The sequence below is a fragment of the Corvus cornix genome, chromosome 4A (genome assembly GCF_000738735.6).
Source record: "Corvus cornix cornix isolate S_Up_H32 chromosome 4A, ASM73873v5, whole genome shotgun sequence".
In the NCBI taxonomy this organism is placed as follows: Eukaryota; Metazoa; Chordata; class Aves; order Passeriformes; family Corvidae; genus Corvus; species Corvus cornix.
The window spans coordinates 17165131-17182120 of NC_047058.1; the positions used below are offsets into that span (position 1 = coordinate 17165131).

The 16990-nt window shown below is 49.9% G+C and overlaps 1 protein-coding gene across 2 annotated transcripts in view; it reads left to right on the forward strand.

The window, feature by feature from the left end:
• LOC104691627 (gamma-aminobutyric acid receptor subunit beta-4) overlaps positions 1-16990 on the forward strand; it is a 70812-nt gene that overhangs the window by 18545 nt on the left and 35277 nt on the right. For both annotated transcript variants that reach the window (XM_010403211.3, XM_010403212.2), the window contains exon 3: positions 7033-7100. In XM_010403211.3, coding sequence (XP_010401513.1) covers positions 7033-7100 — 68 coding nt within the window. The remainder of the gene's footprint in view (positions 1-7032; positions 7101-16990) is intronic.

Genomic DNA, 16990 nt, shown 5'->3' on the forward strand with positions numbered 1-16990 from the left:
TTGAGACCTTGTTTTTATTCAGCTTGGCTAGCTGTCTACTGACATCTTTTAAAATCAACCTTGATTTAGCTTCCTCTGTAATCCTTCAATCCCTCTGGGACAACCTTTACACTGTTTTTGCAGCCAGCTGATTGTTCTCTCTCACTTCCAAATTTCCATGGGATATTTGCAAGATCCCACTCTAATACCTACTAATCCATTAAAAATACCCATGAGATAGATTAGGTAATCCACTGTGCCTCACAGGTTGTGTTCCTTAATTCTCTGCCTCCCCTGGAACAGTCACAGAACGGGTGCTACATCTGCCCTGGGAAAGCACTGTTCCTCCAGAAGGATCCCTCAGCACTGGCTCAGGAGCAGGCACAGTTTGCTCGAGAAAATGTTCTGTGACTGTTCAGGTCCATGGGGAGAGCTTCATGTGACAACAGGCTGGGACTGTGGCTGCTGTTATCCAGGTTAACCTGTGTGTTTGCACAGAGCATCCCAGGGAGCAGTGCTGGCAGGAACAGAGGTCAGCTCTGCCTGCTCTGCAAGTGCTGTGGCTCCTGGCTCCTCGCTGAACAGGAGCCTCATTGCTTGCTTGCACCATGTTCACGTTTGGATCTTCCAAAAGTCTGCTCAAGAGCTGTGCTCTGCTTGTACCCTCCCTTAGATGTTCCATCCTGCCTGTGTCCTGTCCATGATACCACCATCCTGGTGAGAGCTTGCTCCCACTTGGCGTTTTCCTTGGGAAGTCCCAAGTATTGCCCTTTCTTAAATGAAGATTGCAAGTTCAGCCGTCTGACTGGATGAGGTGACAATGCCAGGATGCCAGGAGAGGAGAATGGCACAGGCTGGAAATCCTCATTATCCTCCTTGCACAAGGTGGTGCTGTGCCTGGTGTGGTGTAGATGGGTGGAAACCATACCAGGGTTAGGCAAAATCTCTTTCTGTGCATGGACTCAGTGGTGTAGAAAGAGGCAGGCACTGCCTAAAGGAGTGTGGGAAAATGTTGGAAACCTGTCATACCCAAGAAACCGTTTTCTGCCAGACCTACTTGGAGAGCAGCTGCAATCTCCATGGGAACTAGTGGTGGTAGATATCCTTCCTGCCCCTGCAGAACCATGAATCCTTGGGGAAGGAGCAGGCATTGGCATCCCCAGATACCCTGGAGGCCAGGGGCCCATCTTTTAGCTCCACAACCCCACTGAGAGATTCCTCAGCAGTGGCAAGTCCCTCATAAACCCTGTTTCCCCCGCCCCCCCCCCAGACAAATGCCAGATTTGCTGACTTGCCTTGAGACCATCTCTCCTTTTGGTGATGCATAACAGTGCCCAGAAGTGTAAAGCCATGGTGTGCTTTGCCCTTTTAAATCCAAGGGATTCCATGGGGTGACCTGCTGGGAGCAGAGGGAGAGCTTCAATATCAGCCTCTGAACATGTTTGATGTTTCTGGCTGTTGTGCTGAGCCTGGCAAAAGAAATGCACAACATTGGCTGTGGGTGGGGGAGGCATTGTGGAAATAGGAGTAAAAAAAAAAAAAACCAAAACCATGTGGGAAAAGGATTGGAAAGTGTTAAATGGATGTTTAAACCTAGATTTTATGGGAAAAGTTTAAGTAGGTTCTTAAGGGACCCTGCTGAACTCGGTGCTTCGAGATGTCACTGCAAATCAGAGATGCTGGATGAAAGCTGCTCCCAGAACATTTTTGCTTTCATGATACGTGGTCAACTTTTCTTGTTCCTCAAGCAATGTTAACACTAAACTGAGTTTGTGCTTGATGCTGTACATAAGTTAAAATAAAAGGAAAGGAACAGGGAAATCAGTGTTGGGAAACTTTTTTGTGATTTGGCTTGTGTAGCCTGCTGGGATGGCATCTTTTAGACATCCTCTCACTGCTGTAGCAGAGCCTGGATCCTGAGATCTGTAAGCACAGCTATTATGCAGACAGCAATTTGTGAGCTCCTCTTGCAATCTTCCTGTGTGCTGAAAAGCCAGGAGCATTTCCATTCTGCCTGCACTGGAGTGTAGTAAATTTGAATGTCCTGACAGCAGACTGGCCTCTGAGTTATCTTTTGGGTGGTTTCAAAAAAACCATGGCACAGGACTAATTAGTCCATCAGCCAAAAATGATTCAAGGCTATCTGTTTTGGGAGGGCCAGAGGGAGATTTATGCAGAGGATGAATGTTTTCATCCAGACAGCAGCTTCTCAAGCCCAGCACTGGATGTGCCTCCTTCTGCACCTCCAATTACCTGGGAGCTCTTGGCTCCTCACTAACCACGTCTGTCAGGCCTTGTGTAACCAACTCGTGGCCGCACGTAGCCGTGACGTGGGCCCTGGCTCTGAGCTGTAAACACAAAGCCAGGCTGCCCCGAGGTTCAGTGCTGGCAACAAAGCAGAGGCAGCGGCCTGGGCGAGCCATCTTCCACAGAAGGAGCGGGTAGATGCTGAACACTTTGGCCTTGTTCAGGAGCCTGGAGTGGAGGCTGAAGGGAAAAGTCCTGGCAGTGGAATGACAGGCTGTGTGCTGGTTGTGCCTGTGGCGACACTGAGAGTGTCCCAGTGCTGATCCTGTTGGGTGGGGAGTCATTGAAAATGCAAGAGCAGTCTCATGGTCCTTTATCAGCAAACCTGGCCCTTTCCATGCCTGCCTTTATCACCCTGTGTGTGCAGAAACACTTCTACCAGACAGGGCAGGGCAACCTTGCCTGGGACTGGCTGTTTTGGGGCTGGACTTCAGCTTCGGGAGGGCTGGGATTGAGGAGTAGGGTTTTGCATAGATGGATTCTCATGCCTATGGGTATTTACCATTGCAGGGTAAGGCACAGACCTGTTCTATATGTAGGTTTAGTAACTGAAGCCTCTAATTTTCTCTGGTTGGCTTTGTTTACTCAGCAGAAGACCTAAAAGCAGCTTTCCTGCTGCTGCAGGGATCTCGGAGACTGGTGATGCCACAGGCAGGGTGCAAGCTGAGGAACGCTGAGGCTCATGCACAAAGCTGTCTTGAATAATTTCTCCTCTTGTCCAGAAGAGCCAGGGCTGGGCTCCCTCCTCCTGCACATGTGATGCACTCGAATGGCAGGAGCTCAGCTGCCCCTTTGCCATCTCTAACCTCCTACACAGAGTGAGCAGCTCCCAGGATGGCTGCAGTGGGTTTGGACATGTTTCAGGAGGATTCTGTATAGGGGAGGTTGCTTTTTCTTTTGTCCGTACGAGTGTGTCATTGCTTCAGTGGCTGGTTTGTGGATACCAGGCTTGAAAATAGAGATGTAGACAAATTGGAGAAGGGCCAGAGGAGAGCAGCACTAATTGTCAGAGCTCTAGAAAACATAACCTCTGAGGAGAGGTTGGAGAAATCAGGTGCATTTAATCTAGACAAGGCAGTATTGGTGGGGGAGGGAGGGGGATGTCATGCATTCTCAGAATATAAAAGCTGTTGTTAAGGAAGGATGATTGATTTATTCTTTCACTGTTGTGGAGGGGGGGAATGACGAGACTAAACTACATTTAAACTGCAGAGAAGATTTGGTTTGGGTATCTAGGAAAAGCTTTCCCTCTGTTCAGGGAAGCTGTGAAATTTCTGACACCCTGTTAATGCCTTTGTTCCTGTAGTTCAGACTAAAGGGTAACTTTAAGGCTGATCCCTGTCCCTCAGCAGCTGCAAACCTTGGCTCTGCCAGCAGTGCCAAGTCCACGTGGTCAGGAATGCAGGAACCAGGAACCTTGAAGCCCTGGCTGTAGTTTGTGAAAATGATGTGGCTTCAGTGGATCATAAATGGAGCTCTGTTCACCTGCCCACTGGTTTGGACTCTTTTTGGCTGTGTCTGTGTTGCAGTTGGAGATCTGAAGGCACAGGAACCCAAGCTTGCTCTAGTGGTAGCTTTCTTGGGTAGAGTGAAGAGGGGAAAACTTGGCCCTTACCTCAGGGCAGTTGCCTGAGTAACCATCCCCCTGCTTCACTGAATTCTGTGCTACTGCCTTCAGTGAGCTCTGCAGGCTCAGAACCAGGCTGAGTTCTGGGAAAGATGTCCCAGTCCAGGCTGCCATCACCTCTGGCTGGAGTACAGGCACACACAGGCTCGGAAACCCAACCTTTCCTCTACACTTGCGCCATCTGAGTTATTTCTGTAGCAACGTGACTCCAGGTGCTGGGGTTTTATGCATTATGAAATAAAATGGGAAAGTAATAACTGGTTTCTGGGAAAATATTGCAGATTAGCACAACTTGTTCTCTAGCTTGACTGTGTTTATATTTGACAAGTATCACTTGCAGAAAAACTCTTTTTTATAACTCTTTTGTCTGCTTCCCTTCCAACTTCCTGAATGCATCATTCACAGGCGTCAAACTACTTTCAGAACAAAATGTTGGTGAACTCTCCAGTGGTGGTGAGAAACAGGGATGTGTGAGGGTGCCATTCACTGGTAAAAGTGGCAGAATTTCTCACACTCCCTCACTTGTGATCTTGCCTACAAATCTTTTCCAAGAAGCAGCTTTTTCTTTAAGGGGAGAAAGTCTAGTTCTTTGTACCCATTGGCAAGGCACAGCTAAAAGCACAGGCCTTTAATACCAGCTTTGCTTCTTTTGCCCTGTCTCGGATCCACAAACTCAGAGTTCTGTCTCTTCTGGACCAATTTACAGATGACATTATCCCATATTTGAAATACCCTACTTTTGCATCCCTCTTGCCTGGAGCTATTAACATTGGCAGAATTGATGTCCTTTGTTTATTTTTCTGTACTACTTAAAGTCTGCATGTTGGGCACCAGCTGGCCTGGTTTTCCATTGGGCTGCACCGAGAGTCAGGACATATTTTTGTGTTGTCTGCGTGCACGCTCCTGAACCCCTGTCCTGGGCAGACTGGGAGCCAGCCCTCACAGCAGGGCTGGAGAAGGTGAAATGGCTTCAAGATAAGAGCAGGTTAAAGGCAGGACTTGCCTGCCTTCATCTTTCATTTTCTGTAGGACAATCACACACGTAGGGTTGCACACCTCAGGGCTTGCAGGTGGGCGGTGGAGCCTCCCAAATTCCGTGAGAGATGGGGCGTGGAGGAGTTGGCAGTGCCAAGAGGAGCCCTGCTGACTCTGCAGGGAGCTGGGGGCAGCATGGCTGATCCCTCCACCCCAGAGCTGCTCCTGGAGCCGGGAGTGGGGAGGTCTGGAGCTCATCCATGGCTCTGACACTGAGTCACTGCATGACCTGGGGCGCTGGGATACCGTGGTGATGAACACAGCACAAATGTCTGGACGGATAGAATGGATTGGATGGGCTCTGGGTTTGACAAATATTCGTGTATCCCCACTGTCAGTGCTCCCCTGCTCTAAACCACCCAGCCTGCTGCTTTCAGTGGGGGACAGAACTGTGCTGGGGAAGGAGGGGATGCACAGCCACAGTGACACCAGCACCGGTGGGGACAGGCTGGAAGCCAAGCAGGCAGTGGGGCACTCTTGGAGGCAGCAGCACTGCATGGCAGGAAGGCTCTGGAGTGGGAATCTGGCTTCTCCCAGGCTCTGCTGCAGTCCTGTGCATGGCCCTGGCTCTCCTCCTGTAACTAATTAGCCTGCAAGATCCTCAGGGCAGCGCCGGCTTCCTCCTCCTGCTACAGCTTCTATCACAAGGCCCTGATTTCAGGGGAAAAAAAGACAGACTATCAAAGTGAGACTTCCTTAAAAGCTTTGCTGTGCCTCTGTCAGCCTCTGGCACAAAGGAGGCTGCAGGAGAATCATGTCTCCCTCGTGTGACTGTTGGTTATTTTCCCACCTGGCTCCCTTGTGAAGGATGAAGGTACAAGCACAGCAAAGACGTGTCTGGGAGTGTGTCTGTGGGGGGATCTTCAGAGGCTCCATGAGGTCTCCTGAGCACCCCTGCCTCGGGCACCCTGTCAGAGAGCCCGGGGTGCTGGAGCCTGCGCTGCCTCTTTAAGGAGATTTGCATAGCAGGGCCTAATTACAGTTGTTGATTCTGATGTTTTCAGTGTTGTTCATATTCCATTAAAGGATAATGCCGCTTAATTTGCAGCGGAGGGTCTCGGTGAACAGCACACCCAATCACAAGGCGCCCCTAATGACACTACTTCCCTACTTCTAGTAACACATAATTAAAAAATCACTTCATTTCCAGTTGTGTGGTTCTCCCCTCTCCCCCAATCTCCTAATTACTTTCTAAGCCATTTCATGATTATCTGTAAATATTTCAGCACTTAGATCTGTTAATGAGTACAGGGAAGAGTTAATACCTTGAGTGGCACAACTGCTTGCCTTTCCCTTTCTAGTGATGCATTGCAAGGGGTTGATTTTCCACCTTGCCTGTGTGAGGAAAGGGGCTTTTCTTGGGGTGGGTTTGGGTTTGTGCTCTGCCTTTGGGGCTGTGGGCCTGAACAGGGGAGGGGTAACATGCAAAAAGCCCATCTCCAGCTACAGGAGGGTTTTTGCTGGGTTTGCCAGTGGATGTGTATCTTGCTGTAAATTGTTTTAGGTAGCCTAAGCTCCACTGAAAGGACGGTCCTGTTCTCTAATCTGAGCTCTGCTCTGAAAAGCCACTGTACAAATGCTGCTTTTTCCCTTCATAGATCTGTTTCCTGTACTTGTCTGGTGTCTTGGGTATTAAAACTCACTTGGCATTTTCAGACTGAGTGCTCAGAGCTGACAGAGTGCTGGGGGAGTGAGCTGGAGCATCTTTCCTGCCCGTGGCTTGCATGGGCTTGGGTGCTGTGTACTTTGTGTGGTCAATCAGGACCACCTCATGCAAGCCCACTGGGAGCCTGCTGATGCTCTCTGAAGGCATTATTTGGAATAACCAGAGATAATTATGTTACTAGGGGGTAATTAACTTCCAGGAATTAAAAAAAAAAAAAAATGAAGCTTAGGCTGCACTACTCCTTGGGGTGAGTCTGGGAGTCAGAGAAATCTCATCATTTGAGCACACTCAACTCCGTGATAGTCAGGGAATGTGGGGATGCTTAAAATCAAATCCATGCACTTCTAGGCAATTCTTGTATTGCAGACAAGAGAGGAGGCCTTGAATATGGTCCTAACCCAGCCTGTTTGTGTTTCAGGTAACCCTGTCACAGTGGGAATGAGCATCCACATCTCCAGCATTGACCAGATCTCTGAAGTCAACATGGTAAGTTTGGAAAGAAAGAGGGAAAAGAAAAAGAAAGAAAGAGGAAAAAAAGCCTGATAAACTGTCATTCCATTTTCTGGTTGAGATTTACTTCCAAGGCAATGGCTCCTTGGAGGCATCTGGATCTCTGCTGGCACCTCTGGAACCTGTGGCATCTCATCCAGAGTAGATTCTCACCCCTTCTGTGCTGGTTGCACAGCCACCTCCCCAAGTCAGTAAAGCTTATGCCTTAAAGGAGTAGATGTGAATTGTATTTTCTGGTTGATACAAAGGTGGCTTTATGGTCAGCCTATCCCTGCCAAGTTAAAAGCAGTGTGTTTTCCTTCGCTGGGGGTAATTCACCATCTCCTTGGACATCTGTGCTGGAAAGAGAGGCATCTAATGGAGATCTGGTTTTGGGTGGCATTGATAGACCGGAGCTTTTCATACCACTATGAACAACAACAAAAAAATTATCTGCTCGGGTAGCAATGGTTTGGGGTGAAATCTGTGAAATTTGTTGATTACTTTGCTCATGGTTTGGGTTCACATCCAGGACTGTCCCTCAGAAGCCCTCAGCACCCAGCAGAGGACATGGATTGTGTTGTCACTGCCTAAACTTGCCTTCCTCCCTCCTGTCCAGAGGCTTTTCCTCCGGACTCTTCTCCTTTCCCAGAGGCTGAGTGGAGTGGGAGGCTGGTGGGAACCTCCTGGCAGTTCCTATCCCGTTACTCATTTCCTGACCCATGCAGGAGAATCCTGGGCCAGTTTAGAGCTCTTGCAGTTCAAGTCAATTAAAACCTTGGTCTCCCTCTGCTCCTGTCCCACTTCTCTGTCTCTGGCCTCTCCTGCCCTGTTTCCCTGGCCCACCAGCTCTTCTGCTGCTGCGTGCAGACCAGGTGACCCAACCTGACCAGTGGATTTCGTTTCCAAACTGCCTGAAAAGCCTGAATCCATGTTGGAATGGCCCAGGGGGAAGAGCCAGCCATGAACCTTCAGGTTCCTCTACGAAAGTTTCTTTTGCTGTCTCTCTGCTACCGTCCCACCATCACCTGAACTCTCTGCGTGACCTCAGCCCAGTGACACTGGGCAGTGGATGTGGCCCTAGATTCGGGTGCAGAGCTGTCTCCATGGCACTGGGTAGCTGTGCTTGAGGTTAGGCTCAGCTTAGCAGGGCCAGATGGCTTAACCTAGTTCCATCTGTCTTGCCTGTCAGGCCATAACTCAACTTTGAGTCATCATCTCCCCCGGTCTCAGCTTGGACCTGGATGTTCTGGGGTGCTGGACCAGATGTCACCCTCCTGCTAGAGCCAGCATGGACAGTTTGGGGTCTGGGCTTGTGGCTTAGGACCCCAGCTTGCACAAACAGAGCTGGGAGGAGGTAAAGGGGTTGGTTCCCAGCTTACCTGTCACAACTGCCCCTGTGAGCCTGAGCAGACCTGTCCCCAGCACAGGAAGGACAGGGACACATTGGAGCGAGTCCAGAGGAGGCACCAAGATGATCAGAGGGATGGAGCAGCTCTGCTGGGAGGAAAGGCGGAGAGAATTGGGGTTGTTCAGCCTGGAAAAGAGCCAGCTTAGGGCTGGCCTTCCAGTACCTGAAGGTGGAGAGAGACTTTTTACAAGGGCCTGGAGTGACAGGACAAGGGGGAATGGATTCAGACTAAGAGAGTAGGTTCAGATTGGATCTTAGGAAAAAATTCTTCCCTGTGAGGGTGGTGAGGCCCTGGCACAGGGTGCCCAGAGAAGCTGTGGCTGCCCCTGGATCCCTGGCATCATCCAAGGCCAGGCTGGATGGAACTCTGAGCAACCTGGGATAGTGGTGGAAGGCATCCCTGCTCATGAAACAGGATGACCTTTAAGGTCCTTTTCCACCCAAACCATTGTGTGGAGGCAGCTGAGCCCTGCAGAGGCTGATGCAGCATGAACCTCCTGCTGGAGATGTGTCCATGGGCTGAAGGGGCTGATCAAATTCTTTGTCCAGCAGGTGTGAGCAGCTGTGGCCAGGCACGCTGTGCCCCAGCCCAGTAGCCATTCTCCCAGCTGCACTTCCCAACCCTTGCCATGTAAATGTGGTGCTCTCCCCTCTCCAGTGAGCCCCTGCTTCTCTCTGCCACAGAACTGTGGGAGAAACAGCAACAATAATCCCTCTGCACAGAGATTTTCTGGCACAGACCTTCATCCCCGTGCTGCTCTGGATCCTGCAGAATTTGAGCAGCACTGTGATGGACACTGAGTGTTTTGATGGAGGTGGCAGGGCTGTGGTCAGGCTGGGCACCACTGTCCTGTGGATGTGAAGGAATGTCACTTCTGGGCTTTGGATTATCCCTCCTGGCTCTCTGTTTGACAGGAGTAATCTCCAGACTATCTTTCCTACATATATTGGGGCAGGGGGAGAGGGTGTGGAAAGGTTTGGGGATGGGAGATGAGGTGGCTGTAGGTGAGAATTCATCCAGGATCGAGATCTCTGAGCACCCATGGTGAGGCAGCTTCAAAAAGGGGTTAAAAATCAGAATCATCTTCAAGAACAAACATTCAGGAAGCAGAAGAGTTCTCATGTGATGTAAGTTTCCAGGCTGAAGGGATTTTATGTGCATCATTCTTCTGTGTGACAGATGCCCTGGGGAAAGGGCTGTGTTTTACCCCTGCTCTGGACATGGATACTGGCAAGAAAAACAAGGCATTTTTTTTGGCATCATGTGTGCTTGGGAAAGGAACTGTGCAATGAATAAATTAAAGGCACACAAGTGAAGCTGCGTTGTCATGGCGACCAAATAGCTTCTATTGTTCCACAAGGAGTGTTATTACTTACTGCCCCTTGTAGGATAATTAATTAATCCTCAGACGTCCTTTTGGGAACAATGGCCCTGGTGCTGGGATGGGGCAGGCTGAGGAGAGCCCCCGGCTCTCCCAGGCCTTTCCCTGGGACTCCTGGCGCCTGCTGGCTTCGTGGTGGTGGGGAACAAGTGCTGTCAGTGACCAGACATTGCATGCTTCCAAAAGTTGTTTTCCACAGGAGCCCAGCTGGTTGTGGTACTGTGGAGCGATCCTGCTCCATCCATGAGTGCTCCTTGCCCTCACTCCCGTGGGAACCGTGTTCCCAAAATGAAGATGTGGTGACATTTCAGTCCTGGAGGACGCAGGGCTCTCCAAAAAGGCAGCACAGTAATGTCTTTGTGCTGGGTGTTCCCAGACACTCCGACACACAGAATGCTTTGCAGCTGCCTGTAGAGGCCATGGGTGTTCTGATACCCAAGGCTGATGCACCTCCACCTCCCTGAGGGCCATGCCCAGCTCCTGTGCCACGGCAGAGTCATGCCAGGCTGCAGGGTGTTCACAGGTAACCATCTCCCAGTGATGAGAGACCAAAACTGCAGCCCTCATTTTAAAAAGTGTCACCTCCTGGTTCGTGGCAGCTGCTGCCTGTGTGTGGTCAGCCATATTTTCAAGCTCACTTTCTGGAGTGATGCTTTATTGCTGTGTGCTCCCCTTAGCATGGCTGAGCAATGCTGAGCTGCAGCCTCTGTTCTTGTCAGCGATTAGAGGGATTATTTGCTGAGCCAAGATCAATGACATCAATTGAAATGTCTGGGGAAGGAAGCCAGGGGCCAGGCCAAATAGGTGTTGGGGAGGGCACATCTGAGTGGCAGACCCTCTGGGAAGTGCTGATCCAGGAAGATGAAAGGCCTTGCTGGGGTCTTTTCATCTCCTGTACAAATTTGGGGATTTGGAGGGTGGCTGAGAGGAGGAATGTTTCCATACTGCTGTTGAGTAGCTCAGATGACCCATAAAGGACAGAAGGACAGTATCTCCTGGATAACCCACCCAGCCTTTGAGGTGACCTGGGATATGCCTTTTGGCTGCAGGTGGTTGAGTTGCAGTGAGCAGGGAACAACCTGCAGGTGTTTGTGGACTCTTGTTGGTGTGCAGGGGCACTGGGGCAGGGACATGGTCAGATCTCTTGGTGTGCTAGCAGGTTACTGAGGAGTCCAGCAGCATTTCTGAGCTGGGGAACAAAGAGCTCTGGCAGTGTGGAGCTCATGTCACGCTCAGCTGGGGCAGACTGTGGGTGTCTGTGCTTGTGCTACGTGGCCTGAACGCTGCCCTGAGTCACTCACCTTAAGGGTCTGGTTCAGGCAAGTTGCCCTGGTGGTGCAATTATGATGGTGTCCAGTACCCACAGCTTCAGAAAGAGCTGCAAGTCTTCCCCCGCTCCTGGGTGTCCCTTCAGCAGCCAGCTGAGGACTGGCCTGTTTGGGGTGTGCTGTATATTCCTGCATGGTGGGACTAGAGAAGGACTAATCCTCCCAACGTTGCCTTTTCCGTCTCTAGGTGATCTCTGGGGACGTATTTTTCTAGCACCAGGCAGTTCAGACTCCCTTGAAGTATTAATGAACTATTTCAATAAGGAAAACTACCAGAAGTTTTGTATGCATCTGAAATAAGAGGAGGTTACCCTTCATAACGCTTCAATTTTCCTGCCCCGTGATCTGTGCAGTCCTAAACCTGCTCCCTCCTGTGTCTGCACACCGTAGACAGCTCGAAGCATCCAGCCATTATAGTCATGATTTCTTTGTGGCTCCTATAATTTATTCATCCCAAGATGCTCTCCTACATCTGCAATAACATCATTTCAGTTTGTTATAGCACCAGCTTTAAAGTTTTATAAACCTGGTGACAAGTTGAAAAGTTACGAGAGGGTTGTTGCAGAGGGCTAGTGTAAGAAACAAGGCTTGCAGATAGAAATGTTTGCAGGAATGGGGCTGTGACGGGAAGGATGCCTGTGGGATTGCCAATCCCTTTTGCTGGGGGACAGCCTGCAGTGGGGATGGGTTAGGGGTTGGGGCAGAATGCTTGGCAGAGCTTTGCTTGATGCTTTGCTTCAGAGAATCCCAGAATGGTCTGGGTTGGAAGGGATTTAAAGATCATCTCATTCCATAGGCAGGGACATCTTCCACTATCCCAGGTTGCTCCAAGCCCCATCCAACCTGGTCTTGGACACTTCCAGGGATCCAGGGGCAGCCACAGCTTCTCTGGGCAACCTCTTCCAGTGCATCATTGCTCCCCAGCCCTGTGCCACTGCTGCCAGGCTGTGCCTTGTTGGAGTGACTGCTCTGGCGCTGGCACGCTGCACTGGATCTCTCAGAGGTTATGGCAGGAAGCACCGTGGCTGTTATTTCCCAACTTCTTGAAGCTTGCTTGAAAAACAAGCTGTCTGGTTTGGCAGATTTCCCTGTTCCAGAGAGATGTAAAGCATGTCTCAAGGCAACCATGAGCTGCAAGGGTTTTTAATTGGCTTTTAACCCAAGATGAAGTGGACCAGGTTTTGTGTAAGGGTGTTCTTGACCAGGACAGTTCATCCTACAACCACTTATGCCATCGTCAGTGGGGCATCACTCATTGCATCAAATTTTCCATCTCTTGGGCATCCTTGGAATAGACTTTGTGGTGGAATCTGTCCTGAGCAGGCTTTGCAGTTCTGTTTTCACTGGAATATATGTATACCTGCAGTACTGGACAAACCCGACTTTGCAGCAATATGCCCTTGAAAAGGATTTTCCATTGGTGGAGATGTCTTGAGCTTTAAAAAAGACTTTTAAGAAGAAAATTCTACTACTATGCTGTGCCTTTTAGCACCATCTACTCTCTTCAAATGTATCAATGTTTCCCTTATTCTAAATTGAAAATGTTCTGTTTTGTTGCTGTCTCTTTTCAATGCAGAAATGACACACAGACACTTCTCAGTCAGCCTCTATGTCCTTGGGTATCCAAATGCTTTTAAAAAGCAAAGGTTAAAGCACTTAAATCCCACAGTTGGAGTTTTCTGGAGTTATGTGCTGTGAGATACAAGCGTGACATGACACACCAGTGCTGCAAACGTTTCTCTGTAGCCTTGGGTATCCCCAGCCCTGTGACACTGTGGTATCTAAGCTCTCTGTGTGTGTGTGTGTGTGTGTGTACACATTACATCTTGCTATTCAAGGCTGCTGAATATGTAGGACTGCCAAAATATGGGAAAAACTAGGAGGCAGCTTTGGTGCTGAGCTGCAGATGGTGCCCTGTCATGGTGCTGCAGGGGATATAGTCCTGATGGATTGCTGGAGGCTCCTGGGATGGAAGTGGTGTAGGTAACAGAAGGTGCTGCGAAGCCTTGGTGGTGGAGAAGGACTCAAGGGGGGTTCATGTTGGATACCAGGAAAAATTTCTTGACTGAATGAGTGGTTGAGGATTTGAACAGGCTGCCCGGGGAAGTGATAAAGTCACCATCCCTGGAAGTGCTCAAAAACTGAGCAGATGTGGCATTTTGTGGTACGGTTTGGTGGTATTTGGTCAAAGGTTGGGCTGGATGACCTTGGAGGTCTTTTCCAACCCTTAGGATTCTGCAAGACTTGATCTGCTCATGGTAAGGATGGTAGATCCCTAACCTGGGGTGAGATATCCCTACAGGCACGGGCAGGTGGGGGTTATGTGCTTTTTTTATACACAAGGGGCTTCTGTGTGCTGTGATTGAAACCAGGGTATTGCAACAGGCAGCTGGGATGAAAGGTTTCTTCAGGGCTGGCAAGTGCCTGTGCTTTCCTCTGCTGGTGGTGCCTCAGCACAGCTGGGGTCACGCAGCTCTTGTTGCCTCAGCTCCTGCTGCGTGGGGCTGCAGTGCACGGGATGCCTGGAAATCCAACAGTGCTGGTTCTGTACACGTGAACCAGCATTTTCCTGAAGGAGACAGTGACCAGAGAGCCAAAGGTCCATGTGCACATTGCCATTACTCCCACAGTCACCCTGGGGACCTGCTCGCTTTGCTTCTCCAGTAGGAAGCAGGGCACACACGACCACTTGGCTGGCTGAGGGAAAGCAGCAGCACACTGATGCTTTTTCCTGCTGCTAGAGGGATGTTTGGAGGAATAAAAGATGGCTGTGGCAGGGTGGAGAGCAACCTCCAAACCACTCTGGACTTGGCAGCTTTGAGATGCTCTTGTTTGCATGCAGGAGGGAGAACTGCCTGTTCTGTGGCTTGTCTGGAGAGAGGGCAAGAGTGGAAATCCACTGAGCTCTAGAGACACCTCTGCAAAGCTGATGTCAGGGACCCACCTCACCTGCCATCATTAGATTTGTGGTGAGGATTTTTTTTCATCCTTGCAGCAGCAATATCCTGGGAGTGCTGACGCTCAGGATGACTTTCACCAGCACTGATACTGCCTAGAAAGTCAAGGATCAGAGGTGGATACCTGCTCACACCACACGATGCCTTTCTTTAGCAGAATTCCCACCGCTTGTGCTGAAAGACCCCTTGGACTGAGGTAGTGTGTGAGGACAAGGAAAGCATCTGGCATCAGGGGTGCTCTGCAGGGTGGTGGTGGGGGGATTGGGTGCTCAGGCTTAAAGAAGGAGTGGTCCCCTATCTTCCTGAAAGACAGGGATGGTTCTCCCACAAGGGGTTGCATAAAATAGTCAAGAACAAAGTGAACTCGTGAAGGGGCCTGAAGTGCTCCCCATTCATTGCTTCTGAAATCAGTTGCACAGAGATTGTCCTGGCTTAAAAGCTAGAAAATAGGTCAGTGTGACTCATATGTCAATATTTACTGCATTTATGGCAACTTGTAGAAGGGAAAAATCTTGCCTGCCTTCCATAATACTTCACAAGTTATCCCATTCCCGTGACAGAGCTCTCCCCGTGCCCTTGGTCCTGGTACTGCTTCGACTGCAGTGACAGCCCAGTAAATTCGCTACTACTTAGAGTCCAGTTGCTAAGTAACAAGCCAAAGATCACCATGCAGTCTCTTCCAAATGCCGTGGCCAGCTGGAAGCTGGATCTGCACAAAGCCCCAGGAATTCCTTTGGAGACAGAGGTCTCAAGGACTCAGTGCCTGTGGAGCAGCAGTCCTGCCACCAGACAGCCTGAGGCTCTCCTCGTGTGAGGGCACAGCTCCATTGCTTCCTCAAAAAGGGTCCCCTGTTCTTGTGCTGGTGGGCTTTGATTTCTTCAACGTTAACGATGGCCCTGAATTGCGGGAGGTCTGTGTGTCTTTGTTCCTCATTGCTACATTGAATTAACAATTTTGTTGGCCAAATGGCATGATTCTGCCCAAAGTAGGAGGTGAACTGTGGGAACCTTGCTGGAGCAAGCTCTCCATTGAGGAAGGACTGAACTGCTGGACAAGGGAATGATTCTCTCTTGCCCCTGAATCTTCCTATTCTACTCTGCTTGTTTCTTCCTGGGGATCTTTCAGCCTTCACCTGATATCTTAATGGGAGAGTGTGCAGAAGGCTCTTTGTCTGCATAATGGGAAATTCTGGGTTATGGGAATGCTGTGGGGTGAGCTGGCCGATTCCCAGCCCAGACCTCGGGGTTTGCCGCACAAATAAAACCTGGTGGCACCGCTTGTTGTGAGCGATGCCCCACTGTGCATCTTTCCACGGTGCTGGTCTCCCTGAGGAGCAGCTCCACGAGTCCTCCAGTACAAGTTCAAGCCTCAGGAGGGCTGAGTCAATCCTGCCCCAGCGCTCAGAACCAGAGCTGGCATGTTTTGCTCACTAGGCAGTTTCCCAAACGGGGCCGTTTGGGTGCACTCCCAGAAAAGGCCAAGTTCACTGTGCACTTGGGAGGTGACTCCACCCCACGCCGGGAGAGGAGTCGTGTTGGGGAGGAGGAGAGGCTGTGGCTGGATGGTTTGCAGCGTGCTTTCAGCTGAACAGGGCTATGCATTGCAGTGCTCCATCTGTTCCTGTAGCAGCCGAGTTATCTTTAGCTCTGAACATGTCAGTGTTGTATGGTGCTGGTATGAACCACTTCAGCTTGCACCCCAGCATTCCTGTAGTAGTTAGAATCCCTACTGCAGAAAACTGCCTGGGATAACTACTTTTTTTTCCCCCCTGCCTGCTTAAATTTTTATTCATGTTTTTACATGGGCAAAACTCCCGCAGCATGCATATATATATATATATATATATATATATTCTATATGTATTGAGAAGCTGGCTGTGTTTGAGAGCAATGTTCCAAACTGCCACCTGTTTCAACAGCAATGTTGCAGCACTGGAGAGGATTACTGCAGAATGCTAAAGTAGCTTTCCCCCCAAGTGAAAGCTTCATCTGATTTGATTGAAAACCAAATTAGACCTTGAGAATCTGACCCTCTGACATCCTGTCATATATACATTTAAAGCACCCAGCAACAGAGAATGTATTTGTGCAAGAGTGCCAGTACCTCAATATAGAACCTAAATCCAAATACAAGTGCTTGCGTGTCGTGCTGCTATTTGAATATGTAAATAAATGGAGCTATAAATAGCTCTACATGTTATGTACATGTTAAGTGAAGGTGGCAGATCCGACAGCTGAATGGCTCTGCCGTTTCTGAATGCTGGGAGAAGCTCTCTGCACGCTCCCCACATCTCTCATGTTTGCTCCTACCCCTCTCAGCCTCTCTGCTATCACATTTTTTGGGCCTCTGGAGAAGATTGTGTGTGGGGACAGGAGCTGTTAATATTCTGAGTCTGTGCTGAGTTGCTAGGCTACAGAGAAAAAGGAACATTCAAGGAAAAGGGATGGTAGAAGGAAGAGGATCTGCTGAGCCGTTTGGAGATCCAGAAAGGTCCTCTAGTCAGAGGAAGAGATCATTTTGGGGAAGGAGGGTGTGCACGCATGTGGGATGAGCTGTGGGTAGTCCCTGCTGCCCTGGCACAAACAGAATCTCAAGCCAGCCCCAGATAGGAAAAAAAATGGCAGAGGAGGGAGTAAAAGGCAAGATCCACTGGCCCCTTCCATGTCACTGCTTGCCAGGTGTGCACAGCTGGTCTCCTCCTGCCTGTGCCAGGCTGTGCTGGGTCACCAGGCTGATCGTGCCATTTCATACATCCTTGCCTGTGTTTCCCAAGGTGTGCTGAGCTCCCATCTGAGGCTCTGGTGAAGA